The sequence below is a fragment of the Poecilia formosa genome, unplaced genomic scaffold (assembly GCF_000485575.1).
Source record: "Poecilia formosa unplaced genomic scaffold, Poecilia_formosa-5.1.2 Scaffold249, whole genome shotgun sequence".
NCBI lineage: Eukaryota > Metazoa > Chordata > Actinopteri > Cyprinodontiformes > Poeciliidae > Poecilia > Poecilia formosa.
In genome coordinates, this window is record NW_006800188.1 from 30,908 (window position 1) to 48,881 (window position 17,974).

Consider the following 17,974-nt stretch of genomic DNA (forward strand, 5'->3'; position numbering starts at 1 on the left):
TTCTGACACTGAAGTGTCTGTTGTAAATACATAAATCCATGCAGGAACATCAGGCTGCAGGAAGTCAGAGGGAGGCAGAGACAGAAACACATATCCGTAGATATTTTAGTTAAATGTTTGCGACTGAAAATGACAGGGAAAAAAAAAAAAACATTTAGGCTTTTTGCCTCAGTGTTTTTAATGGCTCATGTTTGGTAAGTTACTGAATGCAGGGCTGGAAAGTGACACTGAGTTAACAGTGAGGAGCTAAGGGTCTGTTAGATGTGAAAAGTATCATTTTTATTTATTTTGTAGATCAAACTGTTGCACTGATGTAGAGAGTTGTTCAAGAAGAACAAAACTTGTTTTGTAGGTTTTATTTTTGTTGGTCAAATTGCTGTATTGAGTTTTTTAAAGTTATTTTATGAGCTGTTTTCTACTTTGGCTTTAGAAAGAGGCAGAACCAATTCAATTACCAGTCAATTTATATCAATGAATTTTGACTAATAATCAAATGTCTTTTGACCAATAAGATATATCAGAATCTGGTAACCTGTGTGTGCTACCAGAGTATTTATCTTGCTAGTTGTGAGGCAAATTCTAAAGTGAATGTTCATCCTGGAATGACAGTCATTATATTATGCATAACTTTAATCTGATTATTGGATTGTAAATAGTAACATGTTAGAATACTTGTTACTGAAACAAGGGTCAGATTAGAATAATGCATTACTGATGTGTTGATGGCATCAATGTTTGACATTTCTGCTCAAGCTATTTACTGATCTGTCAGGTTTCCGATATGCGTCCCCCCAACGACAGACTCGTTCCTACGCCCTTGGGTGCTTAATAGGAGACCCTTTTTTTTCATTCAGGTAATCAAAACCACTCGACGAGGCATTCAATCAGGCTGAAAGCGCGCTCCCTCGCGGGGACGCGCCCGATGCCACCGATCAGTTTTTGACAGTTCTTGTGTTTGTTCCTGCTCTCGGCACCTGCAGCAGCCTGGGTAGCAATTCTCGCGAGGCCAGTGACAGAATTCAGTTTAGAGAGGCACAGAAATGTTTTTAAAATTATTATATTATAATCCCGGTCGGGACATTTACGGGAAATTACTAGTACGGGAGGACGGCGGGAAAGAGGGGAGACTTGAACTTACTTGAAATCTCAAGCGTATAGTTTTAGCTTATTGTAAAACTGAGAGGCATAAAATGATAGTAACAGTGTAGAAAGACGGAGAAAAGGATAAACTAAGGCTAAGACAGAGGATTAACGTGCAATAGCCAGTGATGCTAAGAACATAATAACGAAGCGATATTTTGTTTTTCCTACTTGACTTCAGATCTTCCTGAAAAGTGACCGTGTGTCCCGGATGGTGCAGAGTGGTGGTTTTTCAGCGAGCGACTCTCGTGAGGTTTTTAAGAAGCACATCGAAAAGCGCGTGCGCAGTCTGCCCGAGATCGACGGCCTGAGCAAAGAGACCGTGCTGAGCTCGTGGATAGCTAAGTTTGACACCATCTACCGAGGGGAAGAAGATCCCCGGAAGCACCAGCAGAGGATGACTGCAAGCGCCGCCTCCGAGCTCATCCTCAGCAAGGACCAACTGTATGAAATGTTCCAGCAGATTCTGGGGATCAAGAAGTTTGAGCACCAGCTGCTCTACAATGCCTGTCAGGTTAGTGCATCAACACGTCTGTTTGTTTCTCATCCTTTCTGCTGGTCCGTGTAAAAGAAAAAGGGGGAATATTTGTTCCATATTATTGTCATTTCTATTCTCCAAAAGAAAAAAAAAAGAGTAACTACTGGTGTAATTGCCATTATATAAAATCAGTGCTATTTATTTTAGGTTTATTATTTTTTTTCCAAAATAGTACAACATAAAAAAATTGACCTCACAGATTATTGTTCTCTAAGAGGTTTGTCTTAGTCCATGCTTAAGTACGACATCCTGCCAAACATGGTGGCTCACATTCAAGACACTGACTCGAGTTGCATTTAAAAGTCTGGAGTAAAAGACTCGAGATTTGACTTTAACTCTTAATTTTTATTTTGTGGAATGAAGAGTGAAAGGAAGCCGGTGTGTGAGTTACAAACTGCAGCAGTAAAAAGATTTACTTGATTACCAGTGTATCTTTTTAAGAAAAGAAAATGAGAAAAATAGAAGCGCACAGTGACTCGGATAGGTAACTAGAATCTGATTACTGGTTTGGAAAAGTAATGTGTTAGATTTACTCTTTACCGAAGAAAGTGGTCATATTAGAGTAAAGCGTTACTAAGTAGATATTAGATAAATTAATTAATGTTTCTAAGTAACACATTGTCAGTATCACTAACACACAAATGAGAATAAATGAACTAAGGATTAGCAAATGAACAACAAAATACTACAAATAAACAATAAAAAGAAAACACAAACCACTAACTCTTAACCCTTTACTCAAAACCTAACCTTAACAAGTTCTACAAAGGTCAGAATTGAAGTCTGAAGTTTATCTTCAGGAAAATAATTAAATTTAAAAAATGAATCTAGAGGCTTATAACTTAAATTTTGTGAATGACAGTCTTAAATCTTACCTTGAATGTTACCTGAACTCAGAAGCTCGACCTCTGAAGAAGCAGTGCTGAGAGGTGAGGCTGCCTCATCCTGCATAGCTTATCATTGTTATGTGGTGCATGATTTGCATGTCTGCGGCTTCCAGCAGTTACACTTGCATAACAAATCAAATTACAAACTAAGCTTTGTGAGATAGAACAAATTTCACATCAGTTCCTGGCCGTTTCCATCTGAAATGCGTAACGTGTAACTGGCATGTTGAAGGTTTTGACGAAGCCAATGTTTTTTACGATTCAAAAAGCTCAACTGGCTCAAAATAGGCAACACATATTTAGGTCATGTTCTACAGTTATTTCTAATGTAATTTCACCAACTCAAGAACATTAGCACATTTAATGGTAGAAATGGTTTGATTCCACATTACAGCACTCGCATAATACACACAGGCAGTAATAAACATTAAAAAAGAGAAAACGTCGGTTGACACAGTAAATAATAGTAATTCGTCATGACAGCAAGTTTCTGCATGTTTATGTCTCCTGCAATCAAGCGTTGTTTATGATGAGCCTGCGCATTCCCAGTGCAGTTTGTCATGTCTCTGCTGGTATTGTTGCTGGTCTGAAGAAACGCACCGCTCCCGACCAAAAACAACCAATCAGAGCCAGGCCGTCAGTCAACTTTGTAAATGCGTTGATAGGTGTGCCAATGGCGGAGAAACAGCTTACCGTTAGAGGAAAACTGTTTATCTGCCGTCATCTGTTGTCATGCTAACTAGCTTTAGCATTCACGACAGGCTCTGGTGACGGGGAGACGCTGTAGCGAAGCAGAGAGCTTGGGAGGGAGGGGGAATTGGGACTGAGATACGCCCGCATGGGTATGATGGACAGTATTATGACCCGCCCCTTTTCTCTCATTGGTTGTTTCTAGGTATTATTGGGAACACTGCCAGAAGGCACAGGAGCTAGATTTATTTTCACAAATGATCTGTCTCAAACTACACTGTCATGACATAGTGACCATTTCAATGAATATGTAAAAGCGACATACTGCAGCTGTAAAGACATGGGGACTTTGACATCTGTCCTGAACGTGTTTTTTCTGTAACTGATATCTTAAAAATTGCCAAGATCAGCACCTGATGAAATCTGTCTGTTACATAGATTGACACAAATGAGAGGGAAAACAAATGTGGATAACACAATTTTCCTCTTTTTTTTAATTCTTATTTTTTTTAATATTAATAGCAAGTGTGACTTAGTTAACGTAAGCATCCCGCTGAATTCACCCCGTCTTGTTCGCTGAGGCCGTTCTGTTTCGGTTCCCAGCACAAAATAACAGGGTGGATGATGAGTTGGCTGTCCTGTTTAAGCTGGGGTGGTGATTTCCAGAGGGCTGGCAGGAAGGAAACTGCAGCAATTATAGGAAACAATAAAGTTCCAAGTACATTAATGAGATGTTTGCTTTCCAGTCATTAGTGCACATGGGGGAAAAAAAAGGACTGGCATTTAAGGTGCAAGAACTTGATTCTGCCTATTAATATCAAGCAATATATATAACGTTTGGCTCTTTAAAAGAAGAATTTTTACCGCAAATAGAGACTGAAACTCTTCTGGGCTTAAGAAATGACCATAATATAATGTTGAGATGCTTTCTTACAGCTTTTTAAAGATTCAAATAGCTCATATAGCTGATAATGCTTAGTTTAGCTGCTCTACTTGTAGACTCCCATTTGTAAGACCTGGTTTCAACTCCAAATCTGATTTAACTTGTACATTATGTACAAGTTAAATCCCTTAAGCTACAAAAAAAGTGATTTTAGAAATCATTCCACTAAGCAATAAAAGAAATCCTTTGCCATAAAGGCTTATGGTCACTCTTCGTACTTTGGCGACATGCACTCTGCTAAATCTGTGCAGCTATAGCGTGGATATTTGACCATGGCTGCAGCGTGTTCAGAGCTGAGGCAGGTAGAAGCCGAGGGGACGGTATTTGTGTCCCTCTGTCAGCTTCCAAATGTGATTTGGTGTGGATGTGTTTGAAGAAGAGCCAGTTAAGCTTCCTCCCCTCCAAGGCCTTCCCCAGCATGTCCCTGCTCTCATTAGAGGAGTGACTGCTGTCTTGCCTCTGTGCAATACGCCAGATGGTGAATGTCTTCATAGTCGAGCCCCAGAGGGAGGAAAATCTGCTAAGGTGTCTACGCTGGCTTTTCCCCGTTTCCTCTTTGCCGCCGAACAGAGCAACGTTGCACAGCAGGATCTGTTTTACGCAGACTATTCCATCGACTGCAGCTTGTATCAGAGGGAATGTTTTGCTGTTCCATTGTTTTGCACGATCGCTCTTAATGACTTCTGATTTTACATCAGACCTGGTCAAAACTGAATAAATACGTGTTCCCTGTTTACCACCTAGATGTTCCTAAACTAATCTGAGCTCCAACAGCTAATGATTTGTTTGTTCATGTCTCTTTTGTGAAATAAAGATTTTAAACTAGAGGTTATGATTGATGTTCTGCATTTCATGATGTTTCAGTATCATTGTGAGCATTTCACCACCTTCCTAAAATAATGGATTAAGTTATTTTTTGCCAAAAGTTATTTTCAGGGGAAGGAAAACAAAAATCACCACCTCTTTATTTCCAAGCAATGTTGTAGGCAAAAAAAGAACTTTTGTCAAAAATTGACATAGGCCATTATTTTAAGAGTGTGACAATTTGACTTTGATTGGCCTTTGGCAACTTATTTATATCCTATCCAAATAAAATATTAATATTGGGTGCCATACCAATATTGGACTGGGCCCATCTCTTTAAAAACAACACTGTTAACTGGTGCTGTTATTGGAGGGTTTTCACTGTTTCATTAATGATTATCCAGAGTCACATTAAAAGGCTTAACGACGACGGACTTTAATGTTAAAACTGCATGCAGTTTTTTTTTGTTAATATGAATGTCTTTTTTAAGTTGGTTACTGAAGTCACCATTGTCTTTTGACAAGACTGCTCTCCCTTATTGATTTTGCATTCAACAAATGCTTTTAAGTCTATTGAAGATTTGAACTGGCCTAATGGCAAAATGCATCTGACAAAAAGAAAACAACAACCTCGCTGTTCTCTCAGTGCATGTTAACTGTGTTGTTCTATAATTTAATTTGTATCTCAGCCTTTGTTATCATTGTTTACGGAGACTAGGCTTATGGAAAGATGCATGCACTGTCTAATGGCCAACCCTGCTGATTTTTGAAGCAGAGATTTCAGTCTTTAAAATCACAGTTAACTTAGGTATTCTCTGGTCTTCTGTATCAGTTGCAACGCCAACATGGCTGTACAGTGCATTCACTTATATGGCATAAAACAATGCATTTGTCACAACTGATTGGGAATGTTGCTGACACACTGCTATTGGGCCTCATGTGAATCGAGCGTACACACAAAAATTGTCGCAGTGCAACATTTCACGCACATGTTGGCATACAAAATCAGGGTTTCCCCCAGTGTATTATAAGCCTGGTGGGCCACCAGGCTTTACTTGTGCCCCCACCAGGCTTAGCATTGCTTATATAAGTTTTTTTTTTTATGTTTCAACACACACACAAAATAAGAAAATAAAATGGGGTGAAAACGTGCATCGGATGTAAATGGTAAATTTTTACGCCCAGATGTAACACGGATTGGTCTGTGCACAGAAAACGCATGCATTTTCTGCATGCGTATGGGCCACTTTTGTTCTCACACAAAAAGGAAACGGGTTTGGATCAGCCGTCCTTTTCTCTGAACGGTTTAGATTCGGTGATTCTTAAGGTGGACAAGACGATCACACATGTCCATAAATATCTGACACTTTATATCATATCTTCTTGATTAATCGACTTTAATAGATTAGTTTATCTATGAAGGCTGTGAACTGGTTCTCCAGTTGTTTATCTGGTGGAACTCAGCGTGTCAAAGCTTCTGGGTCTTGTTCCTCCCTCCTTCCTGTTTCAAATAGAGTGCCTCAAGGCTCCTTACTAAGGCAGTGGCATTCAGTAAGGGATAATCTCCAAGTAACTTTTTGTACCAGTTTTCTTAATTCAGTCCAACAACCACAACCACTGTTATTGTAGATTTATTGCCACATGTCTTTTTGATCAACCCCTTCATCAAATCTTGTTGGTAGTGAAATCCACCCAACATAGCATGACTGCTAGCTACAGCGCTGTAAGATTTCACTAATTCAACTACAGACTGCACCCTTCAGTCAACGCTTCACTCCTGTCATTACTGTTTATCTAAGTGATGCGATACTGTCATTTGCTTAGATGTCGACTGAAACTTTGATCTGTTTTTCATGTTTTCCTTTGTTGGTGGTGAAGGCGATGATGCGGACCACGTACTGTCCAGAACATGCAGTCGCCATTGCTGTGACTATGTGCATATTTGTTCTGATAACATATGAAAAGACCAAATAAGCTCTGACTGTACTTCATTAAAGAACAGATGGTGTCCTGGTCAAACAGAGACCTTGAACAGTTTGAAGTCAGTCTCTCTGCTTCCATTCAGCTGTGTGCATGTGGCTGTAAGTGAAAGGAAAATGTTTGGTTTCTAATGATTCTAGTGCATCGAGTCATGTCTGAAACATAGCTTCTTGTGGAAGCTACATGCACGTGCACAACTAAAAGAGATTCACAACTTGAAAACTGCTGTACCTGCTCCCCACACTTGTTACCATGGCAACTGTATCCAAAGGCTAGTGTATCCCTTTAGTTGGTTAATGGAGGAAGTAATACATGTTTTTTTTTTTTAGATTATTTTCAGTGTAGCCTGGTAATAACTGTTGTTGAGTGTAATTTACTTTTAGTACAGTATGATTAAAATTGTGTTTTTTGTTTTTGTTAGTTTTTTTTTTTATTCATGGATCTGAATGTGATTTTTAGTGGATGTCTAAGCAAACTGCTGCATGTCTGTGTTTTCCCAGCTGGACAATCCTGATGAGCAGGCGGCTCAGATCAGAAGGGAACTGGATGGACGGCTGCAGATGGCAGATCAGATCGCTCGGGTAAAAGGAAAAGATGGATGAGAGTTATGAAGGAAGATTAACCTGTAAAATGATAAGAGGCAACTGTAGGAGTGATCCTTAGTTTTACATGTATGATAAAGTTATTGAAATCCATTTGTATGCTTAAACGTAATTTGCATTTGAGAAGACTTTCTCCTGTTACATATTGTAGCAGTATAAACACTTAACAAAATAAGCTAATTTGCTTTATTGTTACTCAAAGACATTAATTTGATGTCCTTTGTGTAAAAAAAAAAAAAATCAAAATATTTTACGGAGATGTTTTTAAAGGGGAAATATTATGTCAGATTCACTTTGTTTTTATTTTTACATCGTGTCACAGTGTTATTCCCTCATCAAAAACCCACCTGGAGTGTTAGCTTGATTCTTTAACAGATGTTTTAGAAATCCTTTAATCTCCATGACAACCATTCAGGTGTGCAAAACACCTGAGTGGTTGTCATGGACGAAGCTCCTCCTCAGAACTGCAGTTTCCAAGCTTCAACCTCACAGAGCTCCCTTCCCTCCTGACTCCACCTCTCAGCTCCTTCAGACTAGCCAGCAGCAATTAGCAAACACCTGGCAGAACTGGGCATCTGCTCAGCTCATTACATGAGTTAATTCTCAGTGTAGCACTGGCAAAAATGTAATTAAAGGGTTAATAGAGAAGCAATGCTGTGATCACTTCCTGAGGGCGGAGTTTCAGAATGAGCAGGAGTTTTTAAAGAGACAGAGAAAAAATGTCAAATGTCTTTTGAGTCATACTTGAAATATAGCAATTTTAGAACAACTGAAGGTAACATAGTTACTTGATTGTGTGGCAAAATGACACTATGTGACTGGAAAACACATCATACTGCCCCTTTAAAAACTGACATGTAATGCAAAGCCAATATTGACAGAACAGGATGGACATAGAGACAGGAAGGTCCCTGAAATAAATGCAGACTCGGATCATTTTACAAGAATCGATACAGGATGCAAGTTGGTGATTAAATTCACGATCTCCTATTTTGCTAAGCTTGGAGGAAGGTTTCCAAGATTCGTTTCCAGAGAGATGGAGGCCATGTACATCGAGGAGCTGCGCTCGTCTGTCAACCTGCTGATGGCAAACCTGGAGAGCATGCCGGTCTCCAAGGGCGGCGAGTTCAAGCTGCAGAAGCTGAAACGAGGACACAACACCTCCATTATGGACATGGGTCAGGAGGATGAAAATCTGCTGTCCAAGTCAGACGTGGTCCTCTCATTCACTCTGGAGGTAAAGCACCTGCAGCAGAAAACACTTCACAACTAAGTACTGAAATGCTTAGTTGTTTTGAAATAATTTTGAATTAAACAAACTTGGGGGAAAAAAATAGACAAGTTCAGAGACGAGAGACTTGAACTAGACTGTGTTTTTTTTTCCTCTACGGCAAGCGAGTCGTTCTTCTCCACACAGACTTCTTAATTTGTTCTTCAAAGCTTTCAGCTTTTAAAACGATCCCCCCACAGAAGCTGCAGGTGCCACTAATCGAGTTATTTACATCAACCCGAGCAGTCAGCTTCTTGCAGATTAAATCAACTATTTCCAGAAAAAAAAGTTTTAGAAATCCTTACATTACTAAGTACTTGTTGAGCGCAGTGCAAGTATATATGCATTCACCAAAATGGAACAAAGGATGCATGAGAAACTTATAAGTAATAAAGTAGTGAAGTCTCTATAACTTGTGTTTTGTTACGTGGTTTAATACTATTTCATCTCTTTGGATGATTAACATTATTTTCCAGGTGGTGATAATGGAGGTTCAGGGTCTGAAGTCCTTGGCTTCAAACAGAATAGTTTACTGCACCATGGAGGTGGAAGGAGGACACAAGCTGCAGACGGACCAAGCTGAGGCCTCCAAACCAATGTATGTGCAAAGCACAACTAAAGAAAGACGACAATCACAGCTGGAAGGACACTTAGTTCATTAAGATTGCATTAAAAAGTCATGATGGATATGTCAGAGCAATAAAAAGGATAAAACATCCAAGGAAGTAAAAAGTTTTGATGAGGGAACAGTACCGCATCACAGTCCCGCGTAAGATGTTACCTGTCATGGTTGAAAATCTAACTAAGACAAAACAGTGGGATTAACAGGGGTCTCAAACTCCAGTCCTCGAGGGCCACTGTCCTGCAACTTTTAGATGTGCCTCTGCTGCACCACACCTGAATAAAATAATTAGGTCATTAGCAAGGATCTGGAGAACAGATCTACACAAGGAGGAGGTAATTAAGCTATTTCATTCAAGTGTTTTGTACCTGTGGCACATCTAAAAGCTGCAGGACAGCGGCCCTTGAGGACTGGAGTTTGAGACCCCTGGATTGCAACCAGGAGACAAAGTATAATGTACAGAATGGGTAGAGTAACACAGACCCATTCTAGGAAGGGTTGTTAGAATAAGAATGAGGAGAATTTATTTCATGTATTTATTTGTTTGATGCAAACCCCTAAAAAAACAACAAAAAGTTCAGACTTTACAGAAGAAACTGACCCGTATACTAAATATTCATTGGGAGGAGTTTATTATGATTAAAATCCTCAAAGTCCACAGAGCTTCTTCACATGAAGCTCAGTGGACTTCATATGAACAGACTATTAACAATAGATTAGCAGAGAATAGCCTAGGGGGTAAGTAGGCATCACTAACCCTGAGATCCACCGTTTACTGCACAGACTTTACTTAATAAATCTGTTCTTGTTCGTAGTTGGGGAACCCAAGGTGACTTCACCACCACCCAGCCTCTGCCTGCTGTGAAGGTGAAGCTGTTCACTGAGAGCACAGGAGTGCTGGCTTTGGAGGATAAGGAGCTCGGAAGGGTGGGAGAACATTTCAAGCACTGGATTCATTTTTGATTCCTCTCACACAGTGCGTCTGACTCGCAGCGTTTGCATGTGGCTGTTTCCAGGTTGTGCTTCACCCGACTCCCAACAGTCCCAAACAGTGTGAGCTCCATAAGATGGCAGTGTCTAAAGGCTGCCCAGACGAGCTCAAGATAAAACTAGCCATCCGCATGGATAAGCCACAGAACATGAAGCATTGTGGGTAAGTGGCAGTCGGGTTCTTTGTGTTGATGCCCTCCACCGGTGCGATCAATTTAAAGCATTTGTCGCGTCTGTCAGATTTCCATCTAAATACTTAAAAAGAACTCTTCTGTGATTGGAGTTCTGGGCTTTCTGTCCCTTTCATTTGGAAAAGTAGATTTTGGAAACCAGTTCTCATGTCTGCATAAGTTCAGACTGTTTATTTTGATGATTTATGTCATTCAAGAGCAGTCGGTAGGAGTGTTCAGTATTGACAAAAATATATCAGGGGTATTTTCCCCCCACTTTTGTGTCTTATAATTGAAAATATTTAGCTGTGAGCTCATATCACAAAGACTTCATTTTATTGCAATAAAGGTTATAGTAAAAGATTAATCATTTACCTTTCATATGGATGATAATTAATATCAATTTATTGACATTCACCTAAAAGGTCATATTTATTACTATAATTTATCACATGTATTTCTTTAACCGTTTAAAACAGTAAACAGAATATTGTCTTGAATCAACACACAGTAACCCCCGGCAACCCTGCAACGATAAGCAGATTTAGATAACTGATAAATTATATTTGAACCCCAAAAAATGAGTGGAACCACTCAGATTTTAGATTAAATGTGTTTCTGATAGGAAATGAAGCAGCCATCTCTCCCAGGATGAACAGTGGGAGCAGTTTTGGGGAAAAAAAGGTGTTTCTTAAAAATTATTAATGCCCTTCTCAACAAATCATAGAAAACCTTACATTGATATAACAATCAAACAATTTTTGAAATTGCTCATCAGCTTCTACATGTTTCCAAAAGATGACGTTTGCTTCCCTCTTGTGGTCACCGATTGGTACGAGGATGATAGTTGGTACATTTAAAAGTGAACACCTGTAGCTCAGTGTTTTTACAACATGGATAGAATTATATATGTAATGTTTGCCACAGTTGTTATGTAATTATTTTGGGGCACTTTTATGATTCTTGTAAGATTTACAGCCATTTTCCAAACTGGTTGTCTGTTTGGAACCAGAACACAAAGATACAGGGCTGTCATGTTTAGCTAGCTCATGTTCAACCAACCTCCCAGCCTTTCTGCCAACAGATTTATTTTCTTAGTCATTTCTACTTGTTTCATCGAACAAACAGGAACAGAAGTATCATCCTCTTGGCTGGTGCAGATTGGCGTTTCATAATCTATTTATTTAATCTGTTGGAATCTTTTTTCTTCCTGTTTAGCTGGTGGTGGATGTTCTTTGTTTTTGGACGTAAGCGCAATTTCATTCGACTGACCTCTCACAGTTTGGTCCCAAACACTGAGTTCTCTTGTTTCACTTTGCTCTAGTTTAGATAGCTATTTTTAAAGAATTTTACTTTGAATGTATTGATTTTTTTTTGCTGCCTTTTAATCTCTTATATTGATTAGTCTAACATGGTTTTTGAATAACTTTCTTCAGAAGGATAATTATTCCTCTCTAATCTAGTTTGGTGGCAGCAAGTGTATAATAAATTAACTTGTAGTTTTACTATATATCAAATCTTTTGTAATAAAAAATTTACAATCTACTGTTAGAAAAATGTTGGGTTTGTAAGAGGCCCTGTATCTCCTTGCAGTGGCAGTATTCTGCCAGAAGAGGTCAGTGTTTGCACTAGTATTTTCACCTTGGTGCATTGAATCTGTGTTGAACGTTGATAGCAGTATAAACTAACGCCAAAACAGCATCACAAAAAAATTACTGTGAAGCATTCTGTTAAATTCATTCTTTGTTAAAATAACATCCTTTTTTCCCCCACAGGTATCTTTGGGCCATTGGCAAAAATGTGTGGAAAAGATGGAAGAAGAGATTCTTTGTCTTGGTACAGGTAGGCATATTTATTTTTTTTAGAAAATAAAATATGAAAACAAAAATTATTATTATTATTATTATTATTATTATTATTATTATTATTGTACTTAAAATATTTGAAAGAAGATTTTGAAAGCTACATCTCCAAATCATGAACACTGTCGAGGTCCTGATAAAAATGATATTTGATACTGATAAAAACTGACGACATATGAAGATTTCTTCTGCTTGTTGTCGCGGGGGCTGTTGAGGCAATTTGCTGCTTCCTGGTTACGACCAACTAATTAGCACTGAAGTTTTTGCGCAATTTAAATTGCAACCACACTGTAGTCTGATCATTACTCCCATTTAATCGGCTACAGCAGACAAAACGTTTGATTAAGAAAAACTGGAAGCAAGTGTTTATTTAAAATAGGTGATGATTTCTTTTTTTTGTATCGTTTCATAGGTGAAGTAAAAAAACAAAATTTGCCCTCTAAAAATGTCTTTAAAAAAAAAAAGAATTAACAAAGAAACAGGGATGCCTTTGACACGAGTGCCGCTTTATGCAAAGGAAATTTTTGCCAACCACATGTTGTGGCGCGCTGTGAGAAAGAGAGATGCAGCCAAGCTGTCTTCTTTTGGTTGTCAGATGAATGATGGAGAGGTCAAGCAGGCTTTTGTCAGGAGATAGTTGTGGGGAGGAGAGGGGGCGGAAGGGTGTGGGAGATGAGGTGGTGGAGGCCATTTCCTGGTGGCTCCGCGTTGGGAGGTGGGCAGCAGGCAGCAGAGAAGGGGGTGGGCGGCAGTAGGCCTGTCTCCTATGCGTTAGGAAGGATATGTCTCAGAGCTACAAGTTGACAGGGGATTGACAAAGTCGAGTGAACACTAGCTGGTCTAACACTTGGAGCTACAAAAGCCTGAGCACCGCCAACTTGAAGCCTCTCACTTGCTCGCAGCTAAATATATAGCAAGTGACAAATACTGGTCAATAGACTGCACACTCATGTGTATGTGTTTGTTTTTATGTCTGTCTTTCGATGTGCATGAAGTTTGAACGGCGACACAAAGACCGGCGTGTGTTTGTTGGGTTGCTGTGTTACAGAGCTAACGACTCAGCGGATATTCTTTTGGCCACCAAAAATCCAGAGCTTTATTGATTGCACAATTTGTTTGATTCAAATAGGTTAACCTCATAAAAACGTTCAACTCTGACAAAGGCAATATTCATTGTTAAAATATCACAGGTAATTTCCTTACATTTTTTCTTTCTTTTTAGCTATTTTTAACAGTAGTAAGGTTCATGATGTTGTCTGTTGCATATGCTATTTATTTTTTACATGTCATGTGTAAAAAAACAAAACAAATCAAGGTGAAGCCAAACTGATTAGCTTTCACAAGTGGAGCATTACGGCCGTCGTTGCAGAGTTCCTCTTGATATATTTACAAAAAAAATGTATTAGAAATTGCATTGGGTTTATTTCAAATGAAATGGACAAGGAGACGGAAAAGGGGTGAAAAATAAAATGGAGAAAATGTTTAAATGAAAAAGAGAAGATAAGAACAGAAGAGAGAAAAGAAAGAAGGATATAAAGAATAGAAAGTAACACTGTAGAAGTCTGCTTCTACACCTGCAGAAAGAGAGGGATAAAAACAGAGAACTGAGAAACCATATGTGTATATTTAACAATACCAACACCATCACTGAACCTGTGATGAATTAGTACATGATACTAATTCATAGAAGATGTATTTAGTGACGAACTCTGCCCAACAAAGTGTCTCTGTAAACCTTAGAATCCAGACAACTCTTTGTGTGCGTACGTGTGTGTGAGCACGCTTGTGTTTATAATATTTCTCCATGACAACGTTCTATAATGGGTGTGAAGAACCACAAACTGGGCCCCTAGGACTCAAGGTATCCTGGTAAAAACCAGCTCATTTTCTATGCTTTGCTTTGTACAGAAGGTTTGGACTTTTGGACTTGGCTGCTGAGAAACAATTGCTTCCTGGAATCGTGGACTGTGTTTAAGTTTTACATTTTTCCCAGTTGCTAACATTTATCAGTGATGTATGTAATGCCTCAGTTCAACAATTTGAATCTGACCAGAAGTTGCTGGCTCTTCTGTGAAGAGAGAAGTGCCGATCTGAACGAGGCATCTGTTAATGTTAATTCAATATTTGGAAGAATGACCAATATTGAATGACTGAACAGCTTCGGCTTCGTTCAGTTCCTCCTCTGGCATTGCTAAAACTACAGTAAAACAGCAGAAAATCAACGTCATCGTTCACAGTTTCTCCTTCTGGTCACTGATTAGCCTGGTTGAAATTGTACTGGAGGAATCCAAGTTAATCAGAGAAAGCCTAGACTGTGCTGTAAGCGAGACTTGAATTGAATGGAATAGCACAGGAAGATGATGTCAGGCTAGACCCAAGGAAGGCATTGGGAAAATTGGAGTCACAGACATACAGAGGTCCCCTGGAGCACGGGGGTCCCTGGAGGATCACTGCAGGGACATCTGCCAACCCCACACAGAAGGGAGCAAAGGAGAACTCCTGGGGAGGCACACAGCACCCACGGCCTCTACTGCTCTTCTAGCAGCTTACACTAGCACTGTCACAAGGTGTTCTATACACCGAACCCGAGTGTGACCACAGGTGGTTCTGAGCTGGGGGCCGGTGCAGCAGGAGAAGCAGTGAAGGAACGCCGGCGTAGCCAACCAAACACCTGATATCCCACCAATCCCACACCACAGACCCACCGGTGCCCAACCATGCTCAAAATCCAAACGACCCCCAGAGAATCAAAGCACCAGGCCCAGCTACAGCTGACCCACTGGACCCAATGCCCAACCGCAGTCCAGCCCTCCCATCACCTGGCCTGCTTCTCATCCCAGCCTACAACCCCAAATCACAGAGAATGGTGGTGTGAAAAGACCCCAAGACTTTCTCCGCCCGCTAAAAAATGGAGTTGTTGCATGTTGTTATATAGTGAATTTAAAACAGGAGAGGTAGGGGGGGGCACCTCAATATAAAAATGACCACCAGGGGAGTCAACTGTATTTAAGGGCAGCATTTCCTCTCCTACATCTTGACCAACCAACGTTCTTCAAATGTTTGGTTGGTGGGGGACTTCCTGCATTTTAGTAGCAGCTCTTTGCTTCGCAGCCCCTGGTGAGGTTTGCTCTGTCTGTACTGCGACTAAAAATGTTTCTTCACATTTGATTTAGTATTTTGGAGCTTGGTAGTTTGCAATGTTGGTTGGTTTGTTAGATTAGTGCAGTACTAGAATATTCTATGCATTTGTCAAAAGCTGATTTTGTAACAGTAGAAAAAGAAAAAAAAAGACAGTTGACAGTAAAAAAGGTTTACGATAAATATCAGTCCATGTTATTTGACGAAAGCCTAAAAACATTTTAAATGCAGCAAAAACAACTGTTGTTGTTCAATGCAAACTTTTAAGTTGTTCAACATGGTCGAACCTTTATAATTCTCCTCTAACTACAACAACAAACACAACGAAGAGAAAACCGGTCAAAGAACAACATGCTTAAAAAACATCAAGGTAGTGGAATATGTTTATTTATGTGCAAGATCTCAATCTATTCTTTCCAGACACATAAGATGAGATGATGATGATGTGATATGTTCCCTAAGTCAGAAGACTTGGCTCTTATACATGGAAGTCCTTATTTGAAGTGATTGTGGGTTGGAGTTTCAGATCCAGGAAGTAAACACAATTGTTTTTGTTCATAAACCTGTTGCTTGACATCTTTTTATGAGTGAAAATTAATTATCATTATGGGTTTCAATTGTTTTGAACCTTCATAGACTCCCCAAGTATAGCAGTGTTAGTGATGTTTAAGACGGGAACATTTTGCCTGAAATTTCTCACAATAAAATTAGATGTTGCTAAAAAGGAAAAGCTTTTTTTTGCTATACTTTACAGTAAAACATTAAGAGATAGTTCATAAAAACAATTATGTTAACATTGCAATACCCTTAAATGTATCATAGGAACTACTCCTCCTTATGTTCTAATTCTTCATCTTCATTTTAACTGACTGACAGCTGAGCGAGTGTGAGTGGGAAAAGCAGACTGACAGGAAATTGTGTGTTTTAGGGTGGGTGGGTGGTGGTAGTGGGGGAAGGAGGGAGTCGGGGGAGAGTTGCAGAGTACTTTAGATTTGCCTCTGTGGGGTCCTGGAGGCCAGGGAGCTGCTGCAGAGTTAGTCCAGCTTCTTCCATGATGGCCTTAGGTGTCATCAGTACTGTCTTAGGGAATCTCAGTTGTCACCAGCACAAGGGAAACCCAACATATAACCAGCCACCCCGTCCCCCACCTAACTTTGCACACACACTCGCTACCACGCGAACACACAAACAGAGTGTGGCAGGAGCAAGAGTGAGAGCTGCCACTCGTGGCAGTAGTCACGGCAACAGCAGCCGACCGGCCACGCTCGCCGGTTCTTGACGATAGTCTGGCGTGACTGGCAAACTGCACTAATGTCAACTGGTTCAATAAAAAAAACAAAAAAAACATCATCCTTGTATTTACAGCCAACATATTGCAGTGATTTTCTTGTATCTAGTTTGAACCAATTAAAATGCAGTTCAAGTGTCAGATATCAGTTCATAAACGGGTTCCTTTTTAACAAAACCAGTGAACTGTATCAAATTTTCCCTTTGCTGAAATCCCTCTAGCTACGTAACCGTTGAAAGGTTTTGGATTGAAACAACTGACTTTTACAGGAAAAACCCTCCAGGATGTTTGGGCTCAGGACGGGACTGAGTGGATATTCAGGGAAGGATTTATATCCATTTATATCAGTTTGTTGTTGAAATTTGTGTTTGAGGTGTACATATGTGAGTAAAGCAGCTGGGGCACAAAGCTAGCATATTTAAAAAAATAAAATAAACTAAATGCAATTACAGGTGGAAAATCATTTTCTATATTCTTTTTGTAGTTGTTACACAAATAATGGTTAATCCCTGCTGTTGGGAAAATAGAATATATCAAACTTAACTTTTACTGTAAATGTAGTGTTTATTAGCTGGTATTGCAAATAGCTAAAATAATATGGCACTCCAAAAATACCACTTTGCATTTCAACATTTTTTTAGTTTGTCACTCATGTAAAGTTAAAATCGATTGCCATGATACTGCTGGTATGACATTAGGCAATTATTAATTATGCATAGCAGGTATGTTACACACATAGAGTAGCTTAGGAATGACAGAGCATCTGATGTTGACGTGTTAGTATGGGGGGTCCCCAAATAAAAATCTGAATAGGGTCCTAAAAATGCTTGGACCAGCCCTGTGTTCAGTCCTCAGCAATTTTAAAGGAAATATATTTTAGTTGTGGCTTAAATTTTCAGGTTGAACACAAGCAGCAGACTACAGGAGAAGCTCCAAGTCAACGAAGGAACACATTTTTCTCCTGAAGGAGTTTATAGTTTGTCTAGGGAATGACCCCTCACACATCTTCTCACAAACCCAAAACACAGCCAAATTCTGGAAGAATCAATG

At 39.5% G+C, this 17,974-nt stretch overlaps 1 protein-coding gene across 5 annotated transcripts in view; it reads left to right on the plus strand.

Annotated features, from left to right (window-relative positions):
- The window catches only part of cadpsa (Ca2+-dependent activator protein for secretion a), an 89,912-nt gene that overhangs the window by 10,285 nt on the left and 61,653 nt on the right, over positions 1 to 17,974 (plus strand). For all 5 annotated transcript variants that reach the window (XM_016680622.1, XM_016680624.1, XM_016680621.1 and 2 more), the window contains exons 3-9: positions 1,322 to 1,654; positions 7,483 to 7,563; positions 8,585 to 8,821; positions 9,331 to 9,452; positions 10,292 to 10,403; positions 10,493 to 10,629; positions 12,412 to 12,478. In XM_016680622.1, coding sequence (XP_016536108.1) covers positions 1,322 to 1,654; positions 7,483 to 7,563; positions 8,585 to 8,821; positions 9,331 to 9,452; positions 10,292 to 10,403; positions 10,493 to 10,629; positions 12,412 to 12,478 — 1,089 coding nt within the window. The remainder of the gene's footprint in view (positions 1 to 1,321; positions 1,655 to 7,482; positions 7,564 to 8,584; positions 8,822 to 9,330; positions 9,453 to 10,291; positions 10,404 to 10,492; positions 10,630 to 12,411; positions 12,479 to 17,974) is intronic.